The sequence below is a fragment of the Perca flavescens genome, chromosome 9 (genome assembly GCF_004354835.1).
Source record: "Perca flavescens isolate YP-PL-M2 chromosome 9, PFLA_1.0, whole genome shotgun sequence".
NCBI classification, from domain to species: domain Eukaryota; kingdom Metazoa; phylum Chordata; class Actinopteri; order Perciformes; family Percidae; genus Perca; species Perca flavescens.
In genome coordinates this window covers 20,103,276-20,130,301 of record NC_041339.1, presented here as the reverse complement: position 1 = coordinate 20,130,301, position 27,026 = coordinate 20,103,276, and the positions used below count along the sequence as shown (strand labels likewise).

At 38.5% G+C, this 27,026-nt stretch overlaps 5 protein-coding genes across 9 annotated transcripts in view; 4 read left to right on the top strand and 1 right to left on the bottom strand.

The window, feature by feature from the left end:
* The first annotated feature begins 320 nt into the window (after positions 1 to 320).
* Positions 321 to 6,068, top strand: LOC114561775 (deoxyribonuclease-2-beta). Its single transcript, XM_028587879.1, has 6 exons — positions 321 to 458; positions 622 to 796; positions 1,768 to 1,846; positions 2,248 to 2,409; positions 3,435 to 3,632; positions 5,500 to 6,068. The coding sequence occupies exons 1-6, from the start codon at positions 349 to 351 to the stop codon at positions 5,832 to 5,834; spliced, it is 1,059 nt and encodes a 352-aa protein (XP_028443680.1). The 5' UTR covers positions 321 to 348; the 3' UTR covers positions 5,835 to 6,068.
* A 1,793-nt stretch (positions 6,069 to 7,861) lies between these two features.
* On the top strand, positions 7,862 to 11,611 carry LOC114562058 (deoxyribonuclease-2-beta). 2 transcript variants are annotated; one of them, XM_028588303.1, is made up of 7 exons: positions 7,862 to 7,941; positions 9,753 to 9,842; positions 9,946 to 10,108; positions 10,190 to 10,271; positions 10,359 to 10,517; positions 10,605 to 10,796; positions 11,064 to 11,611. In XM_028588303.1, exons 2-7 carry the CDS (start codon positions 9,826 to 9,828, stop codon positions 11,438 to 11,440), a joined length of 990 nt encoding a protein of 329 aa, XP_028444104.1. In that variant the 5' UTR covers positions 7,862 to 7,941; positions 9,753 to 9,825; the 3' UTR covers positions 11,441 to 11,611. The 2 variants fall into 2 exon arrangements, with proteins under 2 accessions (XP_028444104.1, XP_028444103.1); XM_028588302.1 differs by having other exon boundaries at positions 9,753 to 9,850.
* Positions 11,612 to 13,329: 1,718 nt separating this feature from the next.
* rpf1 (ribosome production factor 1 homolog) lies at positions 13,330 to 19,111 on the top strand. 2 transcript variants are annotated; one of them, XM_028586822.1, is made up of 10 exons: positions 13,330 to 13,690; positions 14,582 to 14,638; positions 14,753 to 14,833; positions 14,935 to 15,030; positions 16,576 to 16,729; positions 17,025 to 17,107; positions 17,663 to 17,844; positions 17,962 to 18,088; positions 18,361 to 18,431; positions 18,589 to 19,111. In XM_028586822.1, the coding sequence occupies exons 1-9, from the start codon at positions 13,451 to 13,453 to the stop codon at positions 18,400 to 18,402; spliced, it is 1,062 nt and encodes a 353-aa protein (XP_028442623.1). In that variant the 5' UTR covers positions 13,330 to 13,450; the 3' UTR covers positions 18,403 to 18,431; positions 18,589 to 19,111. The 2 variants fall into 2 exon arrangements, with proteins under 2 accessions (XP_028442623.1, XP_028442622.1); XM_028586821.1 differs by having other exon boundaries at positions 18,361 to 19,111.
* On the bottom strand, positions 19,105 to 21,014 carry LOC114561107 (guanine nucleotide-binding protein G(I)/G(S)/G(O) subunit gamma-5). Of its 2 annotated transcripts, none has more exons than XM_028586824.1 (3): positions 20,800 to 21,014; positions 20,502 to 20,672; positions 19,105 to 19,403 (listed from the first exon to the last, which is right to left on the bottom strand). In XM_028586824.1, the coding sequence occupies exons 1-2, from the start codon at positions 20,878 to 20,880 to the stop codon at positions 20,547 to 20,549; spliced, it is 207 nt and encodes a 68-aa protein (XP_028442625.1). In that variant the 5' UTR covers positions 20,881 to 21,014; the 3' UTR covers positions 19,105 to 19,403; positions 20,502 to 20,546. The 2 variants fall into 2 exon arrangements, with proteins under 2 accessions (XP_028442625.1, XP_028442624.1); XM_028586823.1 differs by having other exon boundaries at positions 20,529 to 20,672; positions 20,800 to 21,012.
* The window catches only part of spata1 (spermatogenesis associated 1), a 7,726-nt gene continuing 1,109 nt past the window's right edge, over positions 20,410 to 27,026 (top strand). Inside the window, exons 1-11 of one of the 2 annotated variants that reach the window (XM_028586817.1) lie at positions 20,410 to 22,067; positions 22,175 to 22,281; positions 22,903 to 23,020; positions 23,183 to 23,236; positions 23,534 to 23,915; positions 24,410 to 24,566; positions 24,652 to 24,712; positions 25,005 to 25,101; positions 25,184 to 25,309; positions 25,705 to 25,880; positions 26,322 to 26,420. In XM_028586817.1, the coding sequence (XP_028442618.1) occupies positions 22,008 to 22,067; positions 22,175 to 22,281; positions 22,903 to 23,020; positions 23,183 to 23,236; positions 23,534 to 23,915; positions 24,410 to 24,566; positions 24,652 to 24,712; positions 25,005 to 25,101; positions 25,184 to 25,309; positions 25,705 to 25,880; positions 26,322 to 26,420 (1,437 nt within the window). In that variant the 5' untranslated portion in view covers positions 20,410 to 22,007. Of the gene's footprint in view, positions 22,068 to 22,174; positions 22,282 to 22,902; positions 23,021 to 23,182; positions 23,237 to 23,533; positions 23,916 to 24,409; positions 24,567 to 24,651; positions 24,713 to 25,004; positions 25,102 to 25,183; positions 25,310 to 25,704; positions 25,881 to 26,321; positions 26,421 to 27,026 lie in introns of those variants that run through there. The other variant, XM_028586818.1, reaches the window with a different exon arrangement.

Below are 27,026 nucleotides of genomic sequence, written 5' to 3'. Positions count from 1 at the left end.
TGGGGCTTTTCCCTTTTATTATGAAGTGACAGTGGATAGACATGGGGGATGACACGCCGCAAAGGGCAACAGGCCGCTGCAAAGGACTCAGCCAACATGGGGCGAACGCTCTTACTGGGTGAGCTAGAGGCCCTCCCGACTGAAGGTATTTTACAGATAAAGAGCCAGTGATAGCATCCAAACATTAACTCTCTGTCTATCGCTCCTGTAAATGCTCACTTTCCCGTCTCGTGACCAGATCTTATGACTTCCTGTTTTGCATTTACAGGCAGCTGTACTGTATTCACTTTCAAAGTTGCTCAATCATGAAGCACAAAACCCTCACTTCAGCTGCAGGAGTTGTTCAAGATGGCCACACACTTCAGTTCATCCTTACAGATTATTATCATGTTTTTGTGTTGCACAGTGTGTAGTACTGACATTTCCTGTAGAAATGAAGCTGGTGAGCCTGTTGATTGGTAAGTTGAAATGCTACATTGCAGCAGAATTAAACCAAAAAGTTTTTAGTTATACTGCTTGAAATGTCCTGTCTTTTGGAGGGTAAGCAGATATTGTTGTTACTAGGTTTTAATGAATTTTGGCATAAAATCCCAAATATGTTTCTCTCTCCTTTCACTGCAGGTTTATCATCTACAAACTGCCCAGGTATAAGATTGGCGAGGTCGGCAGTGGGGTGGACTACATGTACCTGGACTCCTCAGTATGGAGCTGGCAGATGAGTAAATTCATGGTTAACACCAGTCAAGGAGCGATAGTGAACACACTGAACCAGCTTTACATGGGGAAGGCCTACAAGGTGAAATTATGTCCTTGTTCTTCAAGTGGGTTTTAGACACTGATTCCTGAGTATAGAAAGATAGAGACCCTTGTGTCTTTAATCACACTTAACCGAGTTGGTGAGCTTGCTGAGTAGACTCTCTTGTGTTTCCTATAAGGAACTGAGCTGAAACTGAAATTAAACAAGCTTCCAGAGCCAGATTAAGTAAATAACACAGTCCTTCCTCACTCCATTTACATTGTGTTTCAATTGCACGTTATAGTGTTTGAGATCAATCTCCATACGGCATCAGGAAAGTAATCAAGATGAAATAAATACAAAGAAAAAGAAAAATCTTACCTTTGATAAAGCTAGATAGTTAGACAATTTAGGACATATGTAAGGTAAATATAAAGCAAAAGCCTCAGTCAGCAGCTGGTTAGTTTAGTTTAGCATAAAGACTGGAAAAAGCTAACCTTGCTCTGTTCAAAGGTACCAAAATCCACCTACCAGGGCCTTTAAAGCTCACTAATGACTATGATATATCTTTTGTTTAACCGTTATTAAAAAAAAAGACAAGTTGTGGTGCAGTTGTTGTGTGTTGTGGAGCCAGGACCAGTAACTTCCTCATGTATTTTCGTTGCCATGAGGCAACCAGTGAAGACTGGTTACAAGAATTTGTTACCTTTGGTCAGAGACAGACTAGCTGTGTCCAGTCTTTAAACTAAGATAAGCTAAGCTAACCAGTTTCTGACTGGGCTGTAGCTTCTTATTTACTGTGCTAAACTAAGCTAGCCGTCTGCGGGCTGTTGCCTTATATCTACTAGACAGATATGAGATTGGATCTTCTCATCTAATTCTCGACAAGAAACCAAATAATGTCTCTCAAAATGTGAAACTATTCTTTTAAGAAATCAACAGGGGCTGTATATACAAAATAACTGAAAGATCACATCCTCAAAAGTGTACTTCTCCACATACTGTATGCATAAAACAAGTATTTTCTTCAGTCTAACAGTTCAGTCTATGCACTCTACAATGATGGACCACCGATCCTGGATTACATCCAAGGATACGGACACACTAAAGGTACAATGCATTATGAAAATTCAGCTGTGTTCTTACTAGTTTTGTTTTGATGTTAATTGGTTTCAGTAGGATGAATCATGACTACAAGATCACAATCTTTGCCTGCGGAACCTGTGTACATTTGTGTCTATGATAACTTATGACAGATATATTTGCATATTGCTATTCAAGCTTTGCAATGCTATGATTTTGCAAAAAAAAAAAAAAGATCGATATGTTTTTTTGTGTGTCAGGGGGAGGAAATGGGCAAAGAGCATCCAACTGATAACTGCTGTTGACTCTGGATTATTGCCTGCCCTGACATTCATTTAATGGAAATGTTTGCAAGCATGCATGCTGGTTTCATGTATGTGTGAGACGTTGTATATGTGCATTGAGTGTTGTTTGTCTGTATCCTGCAGGGGTACTGCTCTTTGACCGCTCTCAAGGTTTTTGGCTTTCGCACAGCATTCCCCATTTCCCCTCGTTCCCTGAGAGAGGCTACCTTTACCCCTCCTCTGGCAAAGTCAATGGCCAGACTGCTCTCTGCGTGACCTACCACTATGAACAATTCCTCCAAATAGGTGAGTGAACGCTCATGAAGCAACATTGCCTCACTTACTCCTGCTCTGTACATATCCCAGACTTCAACTTACAAAATTCTCTATTTGCTAAAAATGACCCGGTCTTATGTCAGTGCCTTCAATACATACTTATATAATAAGACAAATAAATGTAAGTCCCCCTCCACTCAAATATTGCAATCCAATATGCAACTTACATACAGAAACTTGAAACCTCTAGTACATACACTGAAAATAGACAATGAAGTCGGAGACATCATGTGTCCAGCAGTTACACATTTGAAAGGAAAAATATTTGCTAATTCATAAATACATGATTTTTCAATGAGGGAGAAGGAGTAAATGTAGTTAGAATTTTTGAACAAGTTAATTGAACCTTTTTTTGTGGAATAACCGTATCAGACATAAATTATTTTGTATTTTCATTTGTCATAAAACATTTCTGGTGGGGGTCTTTAACTGAGTTTTAATATCATAAACCAATAAGAAACATAGTAGTATTGTGAGCAATGCTGTTAATAAATGTTGTTCAAAGTGTTGCTATTTGTTTTGTATTGGGATAGTTTGTGACATGAGTCAATATTTTTTTTAAGTTTTACTAACTAAGGGGCTAAGGGGAATTTACTATTTAATACTACGTATCAATGACACAGACCTCTGAAGATTCCTTTAAGTTGGCCCACTACAACACACATGCATAAACAATTAAATGAATATGGAAAGAAAAGAGAGAAGTTTTATGTAGCTTTGTTCTCACTAGGAACATCCATATTTTGAGATTATAGATACAGTTAGATATAACCAGTATTTATTAAAGTTGGTATTTGTTTGATATTGTACAGTAGCCTATATCAGCAAAACAATAATTCAGGTCTACACTATCAGGTAAAATATGAGCATTTTTTAATTAGCTCTATTTTTACTGGCTTTTAGGAATACTGTCTGAAGCATCCTATAGTGCACCCTTGAATTTTCTAACATCAAATTTTCTCTCTTCTTTGTGAGGCATTTTCCTTCCTCTCTAGCAAAGCAGATGGTGTACCTTTACCCACGCTTCTATAACTGCTCTGTACCTGCTGCATTCTTGGCCGACCTGCCGCAGTTGGCCCAGTTATGTGAGGGCTCCAAACCCCCACTGGCCTCAGATAAGAGAGTGGAGCAGCTTTTCTCAATGCAAGGGGAAAAGTTTGTCAGTTTTGTGAAATCTGAACGCTATGTGGATGGTAAGGTATTTCTCACGTACTGTGGGTCATTTATATATATATATATATGCAACAAACTCTTGTGGCTGTTGTAATTATAGTGAGAATATATATATATGTATTATTATTTTTTATTTGCTCCTATGCTGCTGTAAAAATAAATAAATACAAATACAATTCAAATATATATTGCAACATAAGCACTATTTTGGAGAGACGATGGAGTTCCACAACCACTTTTGGCACTTGACCATTTACTCAATAATAAATCTCACAGCAAAACTGCTGTTGTAAACTTTTTACACAACCTGACCTTTTTGCAAAAACTTCTTTCTGCTACTGTCTTGTTTGCACATTTCACTTGCTGCCACAGTCGCTCATTATCAGGTGCAGACACACTATCATCTTAGAACCGTGAAGTGTATGAGCACACCCCACCCAAAGCCTCAGAAGTACTCGGCTCCCAATATTTTTTACTTGTAACCTCCTACAATGAGGCAGAGCCCTACTTGTGAACCTTTTCACATTTTAGGGCCTTAGTGCGGACAGTTGTGAGCAGTCATTTTTTTCCCCTATTAGATTGTTTCATTTGTAGGATTTTTAGAGGCCCCTGTTTTTTTTGTATATTAAAAGAAAAAGAAAAAAATGTCACCCATGAGCATTAAGGTTATATTTGTTCTATTTGGGCAATATATCGATATTAAAATGATATCATGATATGAGATTAGATATTGTCTTATATTTTGGATATCGTAATATGGCATATGAGTTGTCTTTTCCTGGTTTTAAAAGCTACATTACAGTAAAGTGATTTTCTAACTAACAGACTGTTCTAGCTGTTCTATTATTTGCCTTTAACCACTTAGTCATTATATCCACATTACTGATGAATATTGATCAAAAATCTCATTGTGTCAATATTTTGTGAAAGCACCAGTTAACCTTACAACATCGTCGCAAAATCAACATGGAGGCCACCCATCCCTATATTTGGCATAGATAGTAAAATAAATGGACACAGCGATGCCATAGACTTCGACGGAGACCAATGAAGTTAATTAAAAGCACTTTTCCGGTGATGGCTGAACGTACTAGCAGCCTCAAACTGAGCTTGACGACGTAGATGTGACGTGAGCAACCTGCCTGAAATTTATAAGTCTTCTGGTAGCTGCGCCAAGAGAAATCTGAATCATTCCGAATCTTGCAGAGACGGAGAGCACAAGTAGGAGCTGTCCATGAGCGTAGGAGCAGGAGCAAAACATTACTGAAATATTTTGTTCCGATGCTTTCATGGACTCTCAATGAGCTTCTCCCTTGACTGTATGCCTCCACGTCCCCCCGATTGCCTGCAAGCTTCTCATGACTATATACGGTAATTTCTGTACTGTGCGACAGAAAGTTGCGTGGTTATGACACAATCGTTAGCCTATTTTTACAAAAACGGCTGCTACGGGGCCATAACGTGAGCTACAACCTAATGGAGCCTTTTATACATTGTTGTGTTTCTTTAGAAATAAACAATGGACAAATAGAGTCTTTAAACGCTTCAGATGTCAAGTTATTTGCTGTCAAAGTGACGCCAAAATGAATGGGAGTCAATAGAATGCTAGCTGAAAGTGATGGCTTGTTAGCCTCAGAATTTCCCCATAGGAGGTACGCTTTCCCGGATGCTCGCTTACCCCCTTGATATTGGGCTGTAAAACATTATAGAGCTGATTTATAATATTAATCCCCAATGCAACATAAACAACGTAAAACTGTTAGAATGTTATTTAAAACATTAATCCTATTCTAGTGCATTATAATAAGTGAGTTTAGCTTTATGCTTTTTTATGTCATTTCTTATCATAATGCAACTGAACTAACCCCCTCACTGGCATTCATTCAGACATCTACACGGGCTGGGTGGCTCAGGCTCTGGATGCCGACCTGCTGGTGGAGTCCTGGCAGAGACAAGGCCATGAGCTGCCCTCCAACTGCTCCCTGCCCAAACACACCATGAACATCAAGAGGATTCGGCTTCCCGGATCAGTCCTGTTCCAGTCCCACTACGACCACTCAAAGTGGTGCGTGTCGCGGGCCTCCGAGGACCAGGTGACCTGCCTGGGGGATCTGAACAGGGAGAGTGCCCAAATGTGGCGTGGTGGGGGGCTGGTCTGCACCTTCAACCCCTTGATTTACAAGGCCTTCAGACAGCTGGTGGACTGGTACATTGGCTGTTGAATGAGAAAGAAAGAGGTATACAATTAGCCATCCATTTAAAGAAAGAAAAAAACAGCTACAACAAATGTTTGAATTTAACTTGTTTGACTTGTGTTCCAGTACATATGAAAATCCTGACATAGTCTTAACCTGTATGTGGTTTTGAGAACGATAACAAATTAATAATCTACTGAAAAAGTTACATAGGCAATATTATGTGACTATATGCTAAATTAATAAATATGCAAGATTCAAGTGTTTGAGTGTCATCACTGACTCGCATTTATAAAAAAATAAAAAATAAAATGTATTAATTTGCATCACATAACTTGCCTGTGTTTACGTAAGAACTTTTGTTTCTTTACTTTTCATGTTTTTGAGGAACTCAAACCAAATCTAAATAAAATGATGCCAATTCTGAAAATGTTTACTTTAAAAGATCAGGGCAGTAGTGGACTGAAGGTCAGAAAATGGGTTCAATTTGGGTGGGGAAAGTAAAAGAGCATCCCCTCTGATGAAAAGCCCATACGCTGACTATGCCCAGTAGCCAGCTGCAAATCAGACTGTGGTTGTACTAGTGTGTGTGTCAGTATGCTGTTGCCTTACTTCCTTGATTGAATGAAGGGAATTTGTAATAACACAAGATGTATCTATTTGATGTTTAGTTATATTTTACCCAGGTGAAGACTCTGACTGCATTGCATTGGCCATCACCATGTCTGGGTAGTTAATACCTTGACAGGAAGGTGCAATTGGTGTATCCAGTATTTGAGGTAAACAGGGCCATCTTGTGGTCAGACTAGATGGTATGATACTGTAGGTGTCTGTGGATCATTACTGCTCTTTACATTCAGCCTGCTATTGCATTCTCAATTATTTTCCTTAAACAAACTAAGAATCCTGCCACAGGGGTAAGCTTATTTCATATTTTCCATACACGTCAAGTTATTCAAGGATTTTCTACAATCGTGTCATAAAGACACTAATTTCTACAAAACGGCACTTGTAGCAATAAGGAATCACAGTTTAAATCCAAACCTCCCCTCAGCTTTTGATTTTTTTAAAAGAACATCTATGGTTCTTGTTTCATCGCCACTTTTATCACTTAATGTTCAACTCAAAATGGAAGAGATTTTAATATCTCAATTCCAGTGTCATGCTGACCCCCTTGTACCTGTGAAGCTGACCTCAGCTGCTCTGTGCTGTTCCCATCATGTCTGAATGTGTAGTACTGGTGGGTCTCCTTCACAGTCTCCAAGTCTTTCACACTCCTTATGATTATTATGTCATTTTAGTCCCTAAAGGTTATGTCCATTGTTTACCTGACCCATGGAAACATCAAAGTCAGACATTCTTATGCAAAACTACTGTAAATCATCTGAGAAGCCAAGTGACTTACAGGGTTCAGAGGTGCAAAAGGCAGCCAGTACCAGCCAACAACAAGCAGTGCCACAAAGTTTGTTATTATCAAATATATTCACTGTGGGACAAAACTGGTTCGACCAGCAGAGACAAACAAACCTGTTCTTCAAGCAAAGAAAAACTTGTAATCACTGTACTTGTTTTGACTTGTTCTGTTGTAATGCCCTGGAAGTGCCAAATGGTTGCCATAATTCAGATTGTGTCACACGATTTGTCAATTCACATTTCACTTTCATAATGACTATTCTTCCTTAGAAATATTCAAAACGGTTTCTTGAATCCTCAAAATGTATTGATACATTAATTTTAAGATAACATTCATACAGTAGTTAATTCTTAGTGGATGTAGAACGTCTTTCAAAAGCTTTATGCTTGCGCTATGGTGGAAGTGTTCAGTTTGAAGAGTATCTTACTCTTATCAGTGTCATTGTGTCCATATTTATTAAAACAGTCTGTCAAACTACTGTATTTAAAAGGCAGATAAACCCTTACATTGTCCCAGCTTGTCAACAGGCAGATCAACACTCTGGTGTTAGGCACAAAATCAATGAATCCTTTACAATGATGTGTCTGAGAGACGAACAAGGAACAAGGAAGCAGATGAAATGTGAAAGATGTGGGTGTCAGTTTGTTCTAACTGAAATATCACAGCTTTGTAAAACAGATGCACAGTTGACTGTAAAGAGAAATGGCAATGGCTAGATACGTAAGTAAAATGTTTACATGTTTAAAAATAATGCTAAAAATAATAATAGTTGAAATTTAAAATGTAATCTGCAAAACATATAATGAGCTTACGTGTTTTAGATGTATTCTTAGGAATGTCAAAATATCTAGCAAGTAGAATAAAAAGTTTAAATATATATTTCCTGTTTTCTGACCTAGAAGTGTATCAGTATCAGAAATGGAAATAATCAAAGAACTGTAAGTTGTATTTACACGTTACAGTGTAAGGAGCCCATTATATTAAAATGTTAACTGTTGTTTTGACTTGTCACTACTCTTGAAAATAGTACATGTTCTGTTGCACAACTGGATGATTTACTCTTGTAGGTACAGGAAGTTGCTTTATTAAAAATAACTCTTACAGCCTTTAGATAACTCACCAACCCTCCTCCAAAATCATAGTTGAAATTCTTAGAACAGCCTTGAAATGAATTGTAATACTATATATCATAATCCCTGATGCTTGTGCCATAGTTACAATTCTCCATTTAAAAAGTTAAGTTCCAAAGTAATTTAATATAAATATGTTATACAGATGCATGACCAAATATCTTTTTAAAGAATGGTGTTCATTTGTCCAGGAGAGTTCAGAGACTTGTGCAGTGCAGTCTGTACCAGGAAGCTTTGAGGCTTTTCTGTGGGCTTGGGGTTGCCTAAAACCTTGCTGATGCTTATCATCTGTGTTACAGTTGTGTAATTTTTGTGTAAAAAATGTATACCAGATCTGCCAAATTGCTCTCTTAAAATGGCATCAAATCTTTGAGCAGTAAAGTTCATTCTTGACTTTATGCACAACAATACATTTTTTAACTTAAGGTCCAATTACTAACTATTTCTGGAGCTTTGAGCCACACTTCAGCCTTCACCAACAAATGGAGTTTGCTCCATTGACATGGAGTTTGTTCAGTTGTCATGTGACTTAAGTATTGAACTTCGGTCACATCATGCATCCTCATACAACGGTTTGTCTGATAACTTAGGAAAAAAGTTACGCACAATTTCTCTGTGTTGTCCTACAAATGTTCAGCAACACAAGTGTGCCTGTGCAAGCCCCTGCAATGCAGAACCTGTTTAGGCAACAAAACAGCTTGGTTAGGTTTAGGAAAGATTGTGGTTTGGGTTTAAATAAGTACGTTTGTTACGTAACTTACATACGTGGCATTAAAGTACACAACTTATGTTGCAACAAACACAAGTACGTTGAAATAAGTCAATGTTGTCTTTTGCATTCCCACAGAACACAAACAGTGGTCTCCTGAGTGAAAATCCTGTGTTTGTTTGATCATCCATCAATCCATCCATCTTTGTCGCTCTTTATATATCACATGATTTCCGGCACCTCTGCACGCCCTGGTTCACGATTGTTTGGGATATACAGTGTACTAATTAAATAGTGCATTGCTTTTCATAGGTATAAGTACGAACAGTGAATGAGCAACCCAGTCTTGGAATGAGAACAGCCTGAATCATGACGGGTGTCATGTAACCCCTGTCTCTGCTCAAAGCTATTGAAAGCTCTGGATATTTATTTAGATAATCAACTTTTAGGTCAATATGATTTTTATAATGAAATGTTCTAGTAATCATTTCTAGTAATCAAAATCAGGATGTATTTGTCCACCATTTGTCTAAAATTCAAGAAAATTGCTAATTTCTCATACTACTAATGACATTTTCAGAAAATTGTATTTATTTAAATTGATGTATTAAAGGTAATCAACTGGTGATTAATCTGTGAAAACAGGACTCCTGTCTCTGTAATTCTCTCATGATTATATGTGATTGTTTTAGAGGACAATGATGAAATTCCTCATCAGTGTTGGGATCCTTTTCCAAGGGTGTGATTCAGATGTGAAATGCCGGGATGACAAAGGAAAAGAGGTGGACTGGTTTGTAGACATTTTGAGTTGTAGAAATTTATATTTCACCTATTCTCTGTCAGCTGAATATGTAATATAATATACTTACTGTATCTCTTTATTAGGTATATTCTATACAAGTTGCCCCGTGGGAAGGATGACGGTTTGTCATATCTGTACATGGATGAGAGCACCAACGGCTGGAAAGCCAGCAAAGAGACAATCAACAGTAAATCTAGCACTCTGGCGAACACCCTGAACCCTCTTCTTGAATTCTACGACAGAAAGGTGACGTGTAACGACCTGTTTCTCTCTTGCAAAGCACAGTGTTTCATCATCACACTGATTACGTTTTCTGTTTTGTTGCAGATTGAAGGCTTTGGATACATGCTCTATAATGACCAACCTCCAAAACCATACACGGCTTCTGCATCATTTGGCCACAGTAAAGGTGGGTGCAGCAATGTTCCACTTGCATTCAAATATATTACAGTGTAACAAAGTGTTTCTGTTGTTTTCTCTCTTTTACTTCCTGAAGGAGTTGTGATGCTGGACAAAAAAACTGGAGTTTGGCTTTCACACAGTACACCAAAATTTCCAACATATCACAGTAAAGACTTCTGGCCAGACAGTGGAACCGCTAATGCTCAAACATTTATGTGCGTGACTTACTCTTATAATCACTTCAGAGAAATAGGTAGGTTAATGGCTGTTATATTCCTGGCTTGTTATGAAAGTTATTTGCATTGTAATGTGCAGTTAAAACTTCAATTTCAATTCTCAGGATTGCAGCTGAAGTACATCCATGCTTATTCATATGACTCTGACATCCCGACAACCTTTCACAAAGAGCTGCAATGTATTGCACAGCGAAGCTGCTACCCAAAGAAGGAACCCTGGTTCCGTGTAAAGATGCTGACTTCAATGAAAGGACATAATTTCTCTAGCTTTGTGAAATACACCCGTTTTCGGGATGGTGAGTGTTTGAAATCAATCAATCAATAAGGATTCAATTGTTACAATTTCATTTTAGGTTGATGATAACCTGACAAGTTTTTTTACAGAGCAAAATTAGGAACAGTTTTACAATAGTACATAGTTTACAATTCTCTTTGTCTATTGTGATGTAGTTTTCTTTTAGTATGTATAAAATGTTCTCCCCAATGTCTATTTGTACAGGGAGTACTCTTCATTTTCATAGATAACAGTATTTTGTTTTGTTTTGTTCCCCATACTATTGTAGATCTTTACTCTGGCCTTATTGTGAACCATTTGAAGCAGGATCTCTACATTAAGAGCTGGGGAAAGATGCATGACCCTCTGCCTTCTAACTGCAGCACAGACATCCCTCATCATGTGTACAATGTGAAGGAAGTAAAGCTCCTAAAGGGGAAGCCCTTCAGTGATACTGTTGATCACTCTAAGTGGTGTGTAACTTCTGGTGGTGGCTGGACCTGCATAGCTGATATGAACAGGGAAGAGAGTCAGATGAAAAGAGCTGGGGGAGCAATATGTACAGATAATGTTGCTGTTGGGATGGCTTTCCATGCACTGATCAAACAGTATGAACCATGTAAACATGACCTTCCACATTCTGAGGCTCAACATAGAGAGCTTTAAAGGCACAGGCCTTCGTGGAAATGTAAGAAAAAGTATAGCAGATCTCCAAAAAAATGTATAAGAAATGACTGGAGCCTGATATCACTTAATAATAACACTAACTACGCCATTACATATCCAGAATTGTTGGTTGCAAGCTTTACATTTTGCACAATGTGTTGGTGTAGTATATTAATCCCTGTCTTTTGTGTTTTGTATTATGTATTTTAATCAATGAAAAACTGCAGTGTTTTTATTTTGAAAATCATACATTAAAGGAACACGCCGATTTATTGGGAATTTAGCTTATTCACAGTAACCCCCAGAGTAAGACAAGTCGATACATACCCTTCTCATCTCCGTGCGTGCTGTAACGCTGTCTGACGGCTCCAGCATTAGCTTAGCCCAGCACAGATCCTGCAGGTAACTGGTTCCAACTAGCCTACTGCTCCAAATTGTGACAAAATAAAATATAACATGTTCCTATTTACATGTTGTGATTTGTAGAGTCACAGCGTGTACAAAAAACAACGTAACATGAGACACAGCCACCTTCTAACAGTAAACAAACTGGGAACTATATTCTCAGACAGGCTTGCTGCGAGCATATCACTCCGCCCAAGTACTATATTCTTCCGCCTGAGAATATAGTTCCCGGTTTGTTAACAGTTAGAAGACGGCTGTGTCTCATGTTACGTTGTTTTTTGTACACACTGTGACTCTATAAATCACAACATGTAAATAGGAACATGTTGTCATTATTTTGTCACTTATTCGGAGCAGTAGGATTGCTGGAACCATTCACCTGCATGTTCTGTGCTGGCCTGATGCCGCTGGAGCCGTCAGACAGCATTACAGCACACACAGAGATGAGAAGGGTATGTATTGACTTGTCTAACTCTGGGGGTTACGGTGAATAAGCTAAATTCCCAATAAGTCGGCGTGTTCTTTTAAGCATTTGTCTATACAATCAGGATACTAGAATTCCAGATGAAATAAATTGAACTTAATGATTAGATCAATATTAAATTGCAAATTCTATGTTACTGCAGGTGTTTGGACAGATGACCAAAACAGGACTCCAAGTAAATGCTAATTTTGCTTGTAGAAGCAGATTGTGTCAATAAACAATTAATGCCATATCAGCTTATAATATGATTAATCTGTCAATGTTGTGTTCACAACTTGTTTCCGCTGCCCCCATGTGGCAAATAAAATCGTTATTGAAGATTTAACGCTATATTGCGTAGTTTCTGTCTCCCCCAAGAGAAGTTCTAAGTAATGACAACAAAACTGTCGCATCCACACAATACAAGCCTTCCGTGATCGTGCACCACCCCCACCCCTCCTCCACACAGTTGCTAGTAGCCAAGGAGGACACGGAGAATAATAAAAAAAAATGATGGATTCTTCAGAAGAGGTAATTATCTTCGCTCGATTTTCTGCGCCTGAAAGTTGCCGGATGACACCATTTCCTAAACATGGCCATACTGAGAAATACAGAGAGAGTTTTGTGGAGCTGAAAGTCTTAATTAGCTTTGTATCAACTCATTAATGGACGTTCATTAATATGCAAAAAGTTACACACTAAAGCTCTAAGCTGCCAAGTGCAAAGAAACTTCCCACCTTCAGCAGATGAATGAACTTATAGTATCAAACTCTAGGCTACATACATTTTCAGTGTGGGAAGAGAAGTAGCAATAAGCAAAACACATGTTTGAGTTAAAGGGGGCTTTAACCATACTTGTCCTCCAAACATTGTCAGTCAGAGTCAGCACCCAAAACACATTATTGGAGGAACCTTTATTTTTTATTACTTTTATTACTTTAATAATGTATTATCTCTATTAAAATTCAAACCTTTTTCTGAAGCTGTGTTGTAGTTACAGTTCTCCTCCTCGCCACGAGGTGTCCCCACATTTTTATCCACGACCACCACAGTCATTTCCGGTCCGTGGTCGTGAGCACACGAACAGGAAGCCAGCTCCACACACGTGAAATATTTTAGCCAAAACAGACGGCTGACACTAGATGGATATCACGGAGGTTCCCGTGAGTCAGGACAACAAAGGTAAGAAAAAGAAGAATAAGAAAGCAAAGAAGAAGAGTGTGAGTCAGGAGGGAAATGGAGAAAGCGTCGGAGTTGAGACGAAGGAGGAGAAGATGGAGAAGAGCGAGCCAGCCTTCCCCCCCACCTTCAGTGTGTCCGAAATCAAGAATAAACAGCGAAGACACCTCATGTTCATGAAACTCAAGCAGGAGAAAAGAAAGGTAAAGACATATAAATATCCTAGCTAAGTTATAGCTGTCATTGCAGGTAAACTACACTTAGATGCCAGTTTATTAGGTACACCTAGCTAAAACTAATGCAGTCTGACACAACAGCCCTGCTATAAATACTCCCTTCATGTTAGGTAAAGTTCAGGTCTTTTCGAGAGGTGTTGATTCAACTTTTTGGTTTTAAAAAGATTTATTTCCCTCTTATCAGTGGTGGAAGCTAACAAAGTACATTTGTAGTCTAAAACCTAACAATATTCAATTTACAATGATATAACAATGACTTGAGCAGAGAGTCCTCACATTTAAGAAACTGGAACCGAATTATATTTTGCATTTATGCTTAATATTTGACTTAAATAATCGATCATCAAAATTGTTGCAGAGTAAATTTATGTGGAACAACTCATCGATTAATCAGCTAACGGTAGCAGCCTCACATCGTTTTTAGAAGCTGTCATCTTTGATTCTGGGAATTTTGTTGATCATATTTTTTACTATTATTTGGCATTTGAAGACTAAACTGCTAATAAATTACTTATGAAAAAAAGCTGCACTGCAGAATTGATAATGAAATAATTATTAATACTTGCAGCCCTTCTTGAATCACCGCCTCTCCAATTCCAGAATCATGATTCACTCAAACTGATGTCTTAAACTTGCTTTCTTGGTCTGACCAGCAGCTCAATAATATTCAATTTAAATATAAATCGAGCAAGCAGCCCTTCTTGTTAACCTGCAACCAGAAATTGTTAATCATCACTGCTTATCCTGAATCCTTTTTCTGATTAATTTATCGACTTTCAGCGCTACAGTAAATATAAGTTGCAAGCACACTCCGACTGGAAATTCAGTGTTCATATTTTTTCTGTCTTCATATTTCAGCAAAAGATGCAGATAAAGAAAAAGAAGAAAAAAGAAAGGGAAGCTTTAGGTGACAAGGTGAGTTTTGGGTTTTTTCTGTGTCCCTCTTAGACAGTTAAATTTTACGATTAAACAAGGTTAAGGCATTAATATTGGTCATTCATTCTTTCATTTATTCTGTCACTTATGAAGGCACCGCCTAAAGAGGTCCCAAAGACGATAGAAAACCAGAGGGTGTACGACGAGACAACCGTTGACCCAGAAGATGAAGAGGTGTGGATCAAGTTTGGCTGAGCTTGTTCAAATGATCTCAGTTTATATTAGTAATAAATTTGAAAAATGTAAATGTGTGTGTGTGTTTCCGTCATGTACAGATTGCATTCGACGAGGGAACTGATGAATTTTCTGCCTACTTCAACGGGTTGACAAACCCCAAAGTGCTCATCACAACATCAGACAGACCAAGAGGGGTGAGTGGCTGCTGCTCTGCATAATACATGTTCTTATTACTTTATTATTGCTTACCTTTTAATATCAGCTAGAGCTGGGTATAGATAGATAGAGGTAATTTTTTAATCGCAATCACGATCTCACTCTGTGCGATTACATGACCGCAAAAATTGTGTAATTTAGTTCAACAACAACGTATGCTGTTTGCGTGACTCTCAAAAGCAGAAAAAACGTTTGCGTGACACTCTAGCCTGTGTGTGCACTGCAGCCTCCATGTTGTTGCACCTTTTCTGTTTCACTGCAGTCTCTGCACATGGTCGCTCGGATGCCTTTTGAATGCATTTACCATAAGTATCAGCGTCGGCTGATTTGACCGTGGAGATCCAAGCATATTTTTTTACGTAATCACTAGTTATTATATAACACCGATCTTAAATGTCAGTTTATAAGGGCATTTAAATTATTATTAATTAGAATTTTTGTATTTTTCTTATTTATTGATCTATTTATTTAATTTGTACTGTTGAGGAAAGTCTGTTTTGAAAATAGTTATTTTTTGTTATTGAAGTTTTTAGTATTGGACATTTTTTGTTTATTTTTTTCTTATGCTTGTTTAACTTTGTACATTTAAGTTGAGAAACATACAGAATATTTCCAAAAATTGTGTGCATTCTTCTTGATAATCAAGCAAGTAGACTCATGATCCAATTAAATTGCAATCGCAGTATGACTTTTTCTCTAAATCGTGCAGCCCTAGTTATTTCATAGCTCAATAACAATATATAATATTGCATGTTTGTTGGTAATTCAACAAATAAGTAGTCTATATGAAGTAACTACATAATAAACCCATTTTGGTATACTCCTTCAATACTTGACAATGAAAAGTACTATTTTACAACAAACTTAAGTGCATATTGAACATAACATGCTAGGATCAGAGTGTAAAGCGGTGTCCAAATGCGCAAATATTGTCGTAACGCGGTTCGGCAGCTGGTTTTTTGACATCGCCATAGGTATTGAAGTATATATGGAAAAATATATACAATAATCAATTTTATATTGTTTTGACGATGTATATTGTCTTGTCGCCCAGCCCTAAAATCAGCTATCAGCTCTTGGGGACATTTATTTTGACGTTTTCAAATTATAATGATCCACTTGTAGATTTGTTAATACTTAAAGTAGTATGCACAATATATTAATTTTGATGCATATGAAATTTGAACACAAAGGAGAAGGCTACAATCTAAATTAGACTATCGGGGACAAGACAAGTGTTCTTTATTGGAGCCCCACTTAGTGATTTGACCTGTTTTTGTATAGCAGTTTTTACCTTTCTTGATTTAAAAAAAAAAAAAAGTCATTGTTTTCTGTCTTAGTCTGCGTTGTTTACAGAAGGTAATACAACGTTGAGGCCATTTACCATTCAGTGTGTGTAATTGACGTTTTTATATGTGCTTGTCCTGAGGTGGTAAATGTGAGTGGGCTGCATCTTCTTACTCATTATTTTTCAAACACTGTCTGTTTAACACATCGATCGTTATGTGGTGTTTGTCTTGTAGAGGACGGTGAGGTTTTGTGAGCAGCTGGCCACAGTAATCCCAAACGCCCATGTGTACTACAGAAGAGGTTTGGCCCTGAAGAGGATCATTCCTCAGTGCGTCGCCAGGAACTTCACCTACCTCATTGTCATCAACGAGGATCGCAAAGTGCCCAGTATCCTCAAAGGCAGCTGTTTCAGGAGAGGAATGGATGATACACAATGGTCTATACTGCTCTCCGTTATTTATTACATTGCTGTCATTGGGGTCATGACCGAGGGTTGTGATACTTTTTTACTGAGCTTTGAATCTCACCAACTTCAGAGACCACATTAATTAGGTTAAAGCTCAGTGATGTATATGAAAGTATCTAAATAAGTGGAATGACTCTAGACAAGGTGAGCTAGTCATAGTTCTAGCTCACCCAGTCTGACCTTTTTAATGTTGGCTCCCTTAACCGTGACTTTAAGATGGTTTGGTTCTCTGTCATCTCCCTGACGGGCCGACTGCACACTTCAAGATCAGTAGTGTTCGACTACGTAAGGAGATGAAGGCAAGTTGATAAACTCAAACTCTTTTCTCCGTTTCTGTTTTGATTAAATGGGACATATGTAATGGCGTGATGATAATAATGGGTTTTTTGATGCTTGAATGTATTGATGATTAGCTGTGTAGCATTCTAGTATTTTCCAAATTGTCTTCTAGTCACATATCGTAATTGTATATACTGTAGGGTTGGGCGATGTCCCCTAAATTGGCAGTTGACAATGTTTACAGTAAAACATCGTGATGGACGATGATATCGTCGTGGGGGGGGGGGGGGGGAGCTTTACGTAAATATTTTTTTCTATTACTATGGGCCAACAGTTAACATAGAAACGATTAGAGATACATTTAAATGGTGCCCTGCTGGTAGGTTTTACAACTTGACCTACTTTCACTTAAGTACGGTGCAGTAAAATCACGGGCATCACAATGTTGGCTCTCCATCGTGATGTCGGCCAGCCATCGCAATGGACGATGATATACTGTATATATAGCCACTGCTTAGCATCCCTAAGCTCACCTGTGTGATTTCATCATAATCATAGTATTTTTCCTTGTGTAGAGAAGAGGCAAAGATCCAACTGAACACTCCCCAGAGGTGATCCTCAACAACTTCACCACACGCCTGGGACACAGCATCGGCCGGCAGTTCGCTGCACTCTTTCCACAAGACCCTCAGTTTGTGGGTCGACAGGTCGCCACCTTCCACAACCAGAGAGACTTTGTCTTTTTCAGATTCCACAGGTGAGTCTTTTAACTGTGAATTCTGACATGGTGCCTCGTAATACAACCCTCTCTTTTCAGAAGCTGTTCAAGACAGTTTGGAGATGGTCTAATAAACAATTATTTGGATCCTTGAAGGTACATCTTCAAGAATGAGAAGAAAGTTGGTATTCAAGAGCTCGGACCTCGCTTCACCCTCAAACTCCGCTCTCTACAGAAAGGCACATTCGACTCCAAGTTTGGCGAGTATGAGTGGGTCCTGAAGGTGAGTCTCCGTGCTTAAACTTTTCTTTAAGATGCCGGAAGAGCTGTGATGATGGAACTAATGGAGTCAGCACTTTAATAATAGTAATTTGTTTTGTGCCATGCCATTTGCACATTGTGCTAGAGTAATTTGCTGCCAGGTTTGTCAGACATTAATAAATGATTGCAATGTACTTCAGCAAAATGTTAAAAATAAGTTTTAAATGTCACTCAAAATAGGAGTAATGTCCCAGGCCTTTTCTGTAAAGCTTAAAATACACTTTCTGTTTCCAGCGCCATGAGATGGATGCCTGCCGACGGAAGTTCCAGCTTTGAATACAAATAACAACCAGCTTTTTGGTCAGGCAAGGACGACCTTGTTTATTATCGAAGATATTACTACCATTTGTGGCTTTGCACAAATGGACTTAAAGAGTGGATATCCAGATTCTTTGTGCAAACAGTTAACCCTTGTCCTTTCAACTTGTATTTGATCTTCAACACCGATGACTGCATTTTTAGGAGATCGCATTGCTGTAGATTCACACTCACCCTGAAAAAAAGACTTCTATAAAGCTGCATCTGCAATTCTTTTTGAAGACCAAGTGTGGGACAGGAGCATGTAGCTCATTGCAAGGATGTTTACCCTCTGTTAGTTGGGAGACACCAGGAAGGAGACATGCAATTTTCAGGTTACTGGGATTCATGTGGAGCGCCTCCATCAGACCTGCAAGTGTATGTAAAAGTTGTATTGGCAGATGTGTAGTTTGTTTTAAATTAATCTCCACAAACTGTATGAATGTAGACCCGACATAAATCACAAAGTAATTGTCCCATTCTGTCATGCATGCAGACATACACCTGTTCAATCCTGGTCTGCAAATGACACAAGGAGCAGTGAATTAGTGTCTGGAAAAAGGTAAATGGTTCACATTGCAGCTGCTTTTGTATTTGACAGGGCTTTCAAAATAATTATGGATGACTCATTGAACGCATTTCTTAATGTAAATACTCATTTTAATAAAAACATGTTGCAAGTTTAAAATGTGTAAATACCATTTATTCTCAAAATCAGGAATGAAAAATGTACAATACAATTCAAAAGGCAAACGTGTGTGTTGATATAGGTTAGTTACTTCTAAGCAAGTAGTACAATACTTGTATCATGCCACATAAGCACCTGGAAATGTTTTCGTTTGAGATTTTACAAAGGCAAAAGTTTAAAAAAAAAAACACTTGTTGCTTGTCCCCAAATTCCTGAATGCTCCCGAGATGATTCCAGTCCACAGCGCAGGTCCTGCAGCCTAGTTCCAACAAGGCACCATAATGTCCAGAACCTGCAGAAAGGTTACATGCATTAGCCAGACCTAATTAGCATTTTACTAGAGTTACTGCATTACAGTACACGTCCTCTCCGAGTTCCAACAAGTTTGATTTAGAGTTTATGCTCTAACATTCTTGAGAGTGCAGCATAAAAAAACAGCTACATGAAAATGAATGTCCAGTTAGTTGCCCAAGATTTTTTCAGGTACCGAAGACAATGTGGCTGTAAATTATGACCTTATGCAAACATGAGGAAGGATGCTGGGGTGCATATGTTTTTACTTTCATCCAATAACAATGACTACTGGTACAAAAGCAGGTGCAAAACATGTTAAGCTTTTCAGAGATGCGTATTTGGGGCAGCAGAAGCGCAGTTCGTAGGGACTTGGCTTGGGACTGCCGGTTTAAGTCCCTGGACTGGTAGCTGGAGAGGTGCTAGTTCACCTCCTGGCACTGCTGAGGTGCCTTTGAGCAAGGCACTAAACCCATAACTGTTCAGGGCGCCTGTAATGGCCATCTCTGACATCTATCCATTTGTGCTTGTAGGAGGTCCAGGTGTGTGTATTTCAGGCCTGTGTGTAATATCAACAGTGTAAAAAATAAAATAAAATGCTTAGGCATTATTAAAGTATGTATTCTTCTCAGCAGCTTATTTTTTTACGTTTTTGTCTTTCCATAAAGACAGTGATGCTTGTAACTGGTTGCTAATTTGATAAGTTAAGCGACTTGCCTAGGAAAACTACATGTTAAATTCCAAAATGGCCAAATATCGATGATAATAAATTAATTGAACTGTTAATTCCTATTTTTTCAAGTTCTTGAACGGGATATCCACTTTATGTAACACTTTAAGAGCCAAAGCTTTCCAGATATAATGACAGGGAATGTGTAAAAATTATGTAAGTTGTGTCGAATATTTTCAATAGACCAGCCATAAAAAAAAGCAATATAACCATAACACCATACTGAAAAAAACGGACCTATTAGTTATGTGATTCGATACCCAATGTTAGTACGCGATGTGTTTTACAGTTAGGCTAAGTATTGTAGTGTTTGTACGCTATAAAGTGAATGGGATTTCAAAGAACCCACATATAATGAAATGAACGGACCTTATTGGTAACGGTAACGTTACTCACAGAGGCAGAGGGTCGGTGCTATAGGAAGGAGCAGACTTTCTGCGGTCTGAACGGGTTGTTGCTGGACGACATGCCGGTGAGCAGCGAGTCCTGCTGGGCGTTCTGAAGGCAGAACTGCTGCAGGTCCGCTGCGGCCTGGGACACCTGTGGGAAACAAGCGAGTCTTAGAAAGTTAGCGGCTGTTATGTAATCAGCAGTTCTGTATGAGAAGCGGATCCGTTGAGTGACTGAAGCTAGCAACAATGCAACGCGTCCTAAAAAGTAGCGTTACCTTAACCCTGTTTATGCTAGCTTCAAGGCGTAACTGTTGTACAGTTTTCTTCATCGTCACGATGTTGGATAATCCCGACATTGTTGAGGTTTTGAGACACTGTAGTCTTATTAACGACGAATGTAAAACTTCTACCAAAAACAATCGCTAGGTTTCTTCCTCATCACCGAGTTTCCGGTTTTTTAAAAGAGGGTTCGCCGCTGCCGCCTTCATGGGATGTTCTCAAACTCAAAATTATAATTTTGACTTCCCCCTAAAGTTATGACAACACGTACATGTTAATTAAAGCAGCCACTTTCGGTTAAAAATTAACTCAATTATGTATGCTCTAAATTCAGAGCAATGAAAGAGAAATGTGTAGATTTCACGTTTGTTTGTGCTTTGGTTCATTTATTTGCCAAATGTTGTCTTATAGTGTACTTCCGTTTTGTTATGATTGTCTACGTAATTCATATTGTCTGGTCGCTCTAAACCTCACATCAAAAACACGGCATTCTTTGAAAAAAGAAAAAAGAAAAAAAGAGAATTCTCGTCAAACTTAATATTTACGACAACTTCCAGTGTACGCGAAAGCAGCATCAATAGAAATTGCAGCCTATAGTGGCGATAAAGTATTATCACACAGACAGAATATCCAGATATTCAAGAAGAACTTGAGAAATATCTCGACATAAAACCCTGAATGTTACCAATATAATGTGTGACTTTTCTAAAATGATTTAGTATGCAGAAGTTATGTAAGTAGGCTAGTCAAGTGTAAAACAATATAACGTAAAATAGGATCACATGTCGCCTTAATTTAGGCTACTAAAACTATAAAGGCTTAACATAGGCTGATTCCCTAAATTCATATTATACTTTAACGCAATAATAGTGTGATATAAAATGCAAACACTTCCCTCCAACATTTAACCATAATTCGAAAAAAAAACTGTACATGCTGCCTGCCGATGAAACCTGTAGGACAGTGTCTGGTGACCACAGATTGGATTAGCAGATTTTTTTTCAGCAGCAGTTGTCATCACCAGCACCAGAGCAACCACCGCTGGCACGCTCATAAAAGAAGCTCCACTGGGCTACTGTGTTGGATTGCACCAGATTGTTACTGAGCAGTCCGCGACGTCGCAGCAAAAAAAGCAATTAAGGCTCCCTGCGATAAAGCTGACGGAAATCTAACGGTTTCTCTGCTTCTCCTTGCTGAGCTGATAATGGAGCTGTCCTGTGAGTCCGTGAGATATCCTGAGGACAGAAGACCTGGCAGTTGCAAGGTACGTTGAGGGAATTAATGCATATTGCAAAACGTCTTCGTGTAGGCTAACTCGCTTATGATGCCAATATGCACACTAATACTTGATGTCCGTTTTTATGTTTTTAGTTCGTGGAGCTCCATGTGCTGTATGTGCCAGATGACCAGTGGAATATGAAGCTTAATAAAGTCCCTGCTGAAGCCATAGAGAACTTCATATCTGCCGGCTTTATCAGGTGAAACTGCTGGACATTTTTAATTTGATTCAAAACACTAAAAGCTGAGATATATATGCTGTAAAATGTTATTTAAAAGACATGCAGATCTCCGCATTGTTACATTTATCAGGAAATGTCATTAGGTAATTCATCAGCAATTATTGATCACATGTACAGTCTTTAAATCTGCAAAGTAACCACAGCTGTCAGACAAACACGCTGAAGTAAAAGGTACAATGTTTATCTCTAAGATTTTGTAGAGTGAAAAGATAACGTCTCACAATATCCAGATGCTCAGCTCAAAGTGTCAGTAAAGTTTTCACAGTGCAGAACATGAGTAAATGCACTGTGACGTTCCCAATGTGTCCTTATTGCTTTTAAAGCTTGATATGTTTATGGTATTCAAAATTCCAGCAAAAATGAAGTTTTCCCCCAGATTTCTTTTTCTCACAGCATTTAGACTGTAACAGGTAACTATAATCTACTGAAACCAGTTTACAAACAGTTTTATCCGGGTTTCTCCTGTGCAGTCACATTGCAAAAGGACTGTGAAAAACGGATCTGTTATACTGTTATGATGATATGTTGTGTGTTACAGTTCAGTAATCTAAAATCTCTTTTTCATTACTGTGATGTCAGGGTTTATCCTGACATCACCTTGAAAACTCTGAGAAGCGAGCTGGGAGCTCTTCTTGGTGCTGAGAGGAGCATCGACAAATTCTCCTTCCTGAAATGTGTGGGGCGCAGTTTGGCACTGGTGAGTGCAGCTGGCTGTTTACTGTGGTTTTCTGTAGCTGGTTTTGTTTCACCGGGCAGACAGTACTGAGAAACAATGCAGACATTTTGGGGGGGGTGAGAGAGCGAGAGAGCACTCTTACTGCCATACCTCTTACAACAACCAAATTCTTTCCTATCACAGGTCAAGAGCACACAGGAGAGGGATCTGAAAGTGAAAACCTTTGCTCCACCGTATGTATGTAGAATCCATATTGGCATTTAACAGTTTTCTTTTTGTTTTCGTTTCATACATCATGGAAATATTACATTTTCTCAAAATTTTGGTTGTCATGCCATTACACTGCTATTTTTCCCATTCATTTGGATATGAATTTAAGGGATTTTTCTGTATGTACTGTTTAATCTGGTATCATTTATTTGTTAGCCTTGTAGCTCAGCAGTATCTGCTGCTCTATGGATGTCAATAATACTTACTCTGCTCCATTATTTACCAATTAAGCCCCACGAATGTCTTGTTGTTACCTGTCGGCAGGCCCCACAGCCAGAGCTTTACCTGCTGCCCACTGTGGAGAATGACAGCAGTGTTTGCTCCCAGTCTATCAGCCCAGACACCAGCAGCAGCTCTCCAGACCACCGGACCTATTACCAACCTCCCAAGACGTGCAGCCTGTCAGCAGGAACAAAGGAGCCTGTTAAATTCCCCCTTATCCCCCAGTGTTCCCATCAGCCACCTCCCACCCCCAGCCTTGAAGAGGAGGAGGAAGATGAGGAGCAGAGCTATAATTCTTCAGAGGCAGAAGCAGAAAATGAAGAGGAGAATATCTCTTCCAACAAGTTAGAGTGGGCAGAGCAGGAATGTTGCCCAAGGAAGCCTCTGAATCAAAGGGCCCCACAGCAAGTTTCACAGAATAAAGGTAAAAGTACAGTTACAATGTATTAACTTTTGCTCTGCAACAAAGAATGCACGGTCTACTCTAGTTGTACAAATTTGCAGCATGACACTGCAGTGCAGTTATCCCATGTGATGAAAGTGTATGTTTCTGTAGTGTGCTGCTGATATTCACCATGTTTTAGAACAGATCTTGTCACTCATCTTGTGACTCATATCATTGTAGTAAATGTAAAAAGAAAATGGCAATTCAGTCTTGTATATCATGCTACAAAATATCCTAATCTTCTCCGAAAAAGTCCATTTTAGGCAAACGGACAGGAACACAGCCACAAAATGATGCATAACAAATTTGTATTTGTTTAAATGTAAAAATGACATTGGCATTTTATAATATGGGTAACCTGGCACTTTTTGCAATGGTGGAAATGGTTTGTACATCTGCCACAAAGTGTCTTAGCAATGACATTTTGAGCTAGTTTCCAAGCTCTTATGTTGTTGTATGTACCGCTTTACAAGGGTGCGAAGCTGATTCAGCTCAGGTGAAGGAGTCGCCAGAAAATAAAGAAACATGCAGAAAGAAGAAACAGTACCACAGACAGAACAGAGCGGCCAGAGATTTAGGAGTCGCCCAGTCTATGGAGGACAGAGATTCAGGCTTCTCCCTCACAGACGGGTACTGTGCAGCATTACCAAGTGCCACACTTGTTTTCTTCTTATACAACTACTGCTGGTTGCTCTAACGGTGTGTTTGTTTGCAGGCTCGGGAAACCAAAAGATGTACATGCACTGAAGTCCATCAGGAATAAACCAACAAGTGGAGTAATGTATAGCATTACATATTTGCCAACTTTAAAACATGTCTCAGTATGTCTTCTTCAGTCTTTCCTCATGAGTATAAACCTATGGGAAAGGTTGCTCTTGAAGGATTTTTACAGGGCATTGAAAACAAGCCAGAGTTTGTTTGTTGCAGTGATTAGTCTAAAATCCACTGCCAGCAGGTGGGTCTAGTGGAGTGTGTGAGGTCTTTGATGTGAACAAAGAACAGGAATATAGTCCACTAAAATCTATTCAGATGAGGAGGCCTCACGTTGTATTTCTTCCTTATTTTTAGGTGACAGAAAGACCAGCTGTGTTGTCTCGGTCTGTTGGGCTTACCTCCCCTCCTTCAGGACTAGACTTGGCCGTGGTCACTCACTTTCACACAAACAGTAAGCTGTCATTTTGGCCACATACCAAGGATTAATGATCATTCTTTTTTTTAACACAAATTACATTTTCTGATTCTGTTAGGAGAGGAACTGATCGAGAAAATAAAGCTGGTGAGGGACGAGAGAAAGCAGCTGGAGTGGACAAGGCAAGAGTTGCTAAGAAAGGGGAAAGATTTGTTGGCTCAAAATCGACACCGCAGGAACCAAGGTGAGCAACAAAATACTCTTATGGTTATTAGTGTAGTCTGATCCTGGTGTTAGTAGTAAAAAAACTTACTAGTAAAAAAGCATCAGGAGTCATTACAAGTTCTTAAGTTTGCCAGCAGTCTGTCAACCCAAGAACATAACATACTTGTTCCTTCTGTACTTCAACAAACCGGTTACAGATTACTGTTTTAAAGCAAAAATGTATCTACATTTAAGGATAAATATTGTAGTACAAAAGCTTTGCTTGATAGCTAATATTAAGTTGCAGAAGAGCGTTTCCCTTGTTTTAATTGCAGTTGTCAATAACATAAAAATAGTGAACATTTTGTATTCCTATACAAAGGACACATTTGTCAAAAGAAACTCAATTTTGCTGCGTTTTTCTTCAACGTAAAGCACGTGACAGTTGGAAGAAGAAATACTTTGAAACCAAGAAGGCCACAGCACCACTGGAGGAAAATCTGAGAAACTTACGACAGGAGTTGGAGACATTTTACAACAAACTGTTGCACCAGCTCCAGGCCAGAGACAACAGAGGGAAGCCAAGACGACAGGGCAGATCTTCCATAAAGGTAAAATGGAATTTATCTAGATTTGATGTGCTGTATTGTCTGTTTGAACTTATATTAAAAAGGTATAAAAGTATGTATTTGGATGAATAATTTCTCAGAGATAAGATTTCATAACCTTATTCTTTAGTAGAGTCTAAATATTGCATACAATTGGATACACGGTGATATTTTGAATTGCCAATATACCTTTTTCACAGCATAGATTTCAACTTGTAGCACAGAAAGCACAGGTAGAATTAACAATGCATAATAGCAAAGCCCTGAAAGTGGAACACCTGTGGCTTTCCTGCTATGACACGCCAAAATGTCTGCTATAAGAAATGTCTATTAAAGGGCTTGTTGGCTAAAAATGTCACCAGTGCAGTAATTGAAACACACATTTAGAAGCTCGACAACCCCTCCCCCCATAACAGTCACTGATTGAAAAATCATGAATTTCAGAATGAGCTCATCATTCAGATCATGACAGAGAGCCATGAGATTGACAACCTGAAGAGGAAGGTAGAGGATGCCAAGATGAAGCTGGTAACAGAGATAAAGGTAACTGATGTTATATTAATCTATCCAAATGTTTCTTTAGCTGCAACAAAGGAAGTTGATAACTAATTGGTCAAGAGCCTTATTTGAAAAGAATGGGCAAATAGCACACACATCCTACAAATATTGTACGTGTTCTAAAATGCACTGAAAAGTGATATGATTCCATAAAATGTTCTACATACATAACTTAAAGGACACTTTATTATAAGTAGTACTGCAGAGCAAAATCTGCATATTTTAACATTAAATATATAATTATTTGAACTAATAAAAGAATGCTACATTTGAAATCTTTACTTTTAATGTTAAATGAGCGCCTTTGTTCAGGCTTGATGGCCTAATAGCCAGGGGTGGAAGAAGTATTCAGATCCAAGTACTAATACCAAACTGTGAAAATACTTTACTACGGATAAAAGTCCTGCAATCAAAACAAAAAAGTATTAGTTAAATCTACGTAACATCTCAAAAGTAAAAGTATTCTTAGTGCAGTAAAATGTCCCCTGTCAGTGTTTAACTATATGATTCTGTTGTGCTATTTTAACTTCCTTTACTGTATATACTGTTAGGTTGTTTAAGCTACAGCAATGCAACATATTCTATAAGATC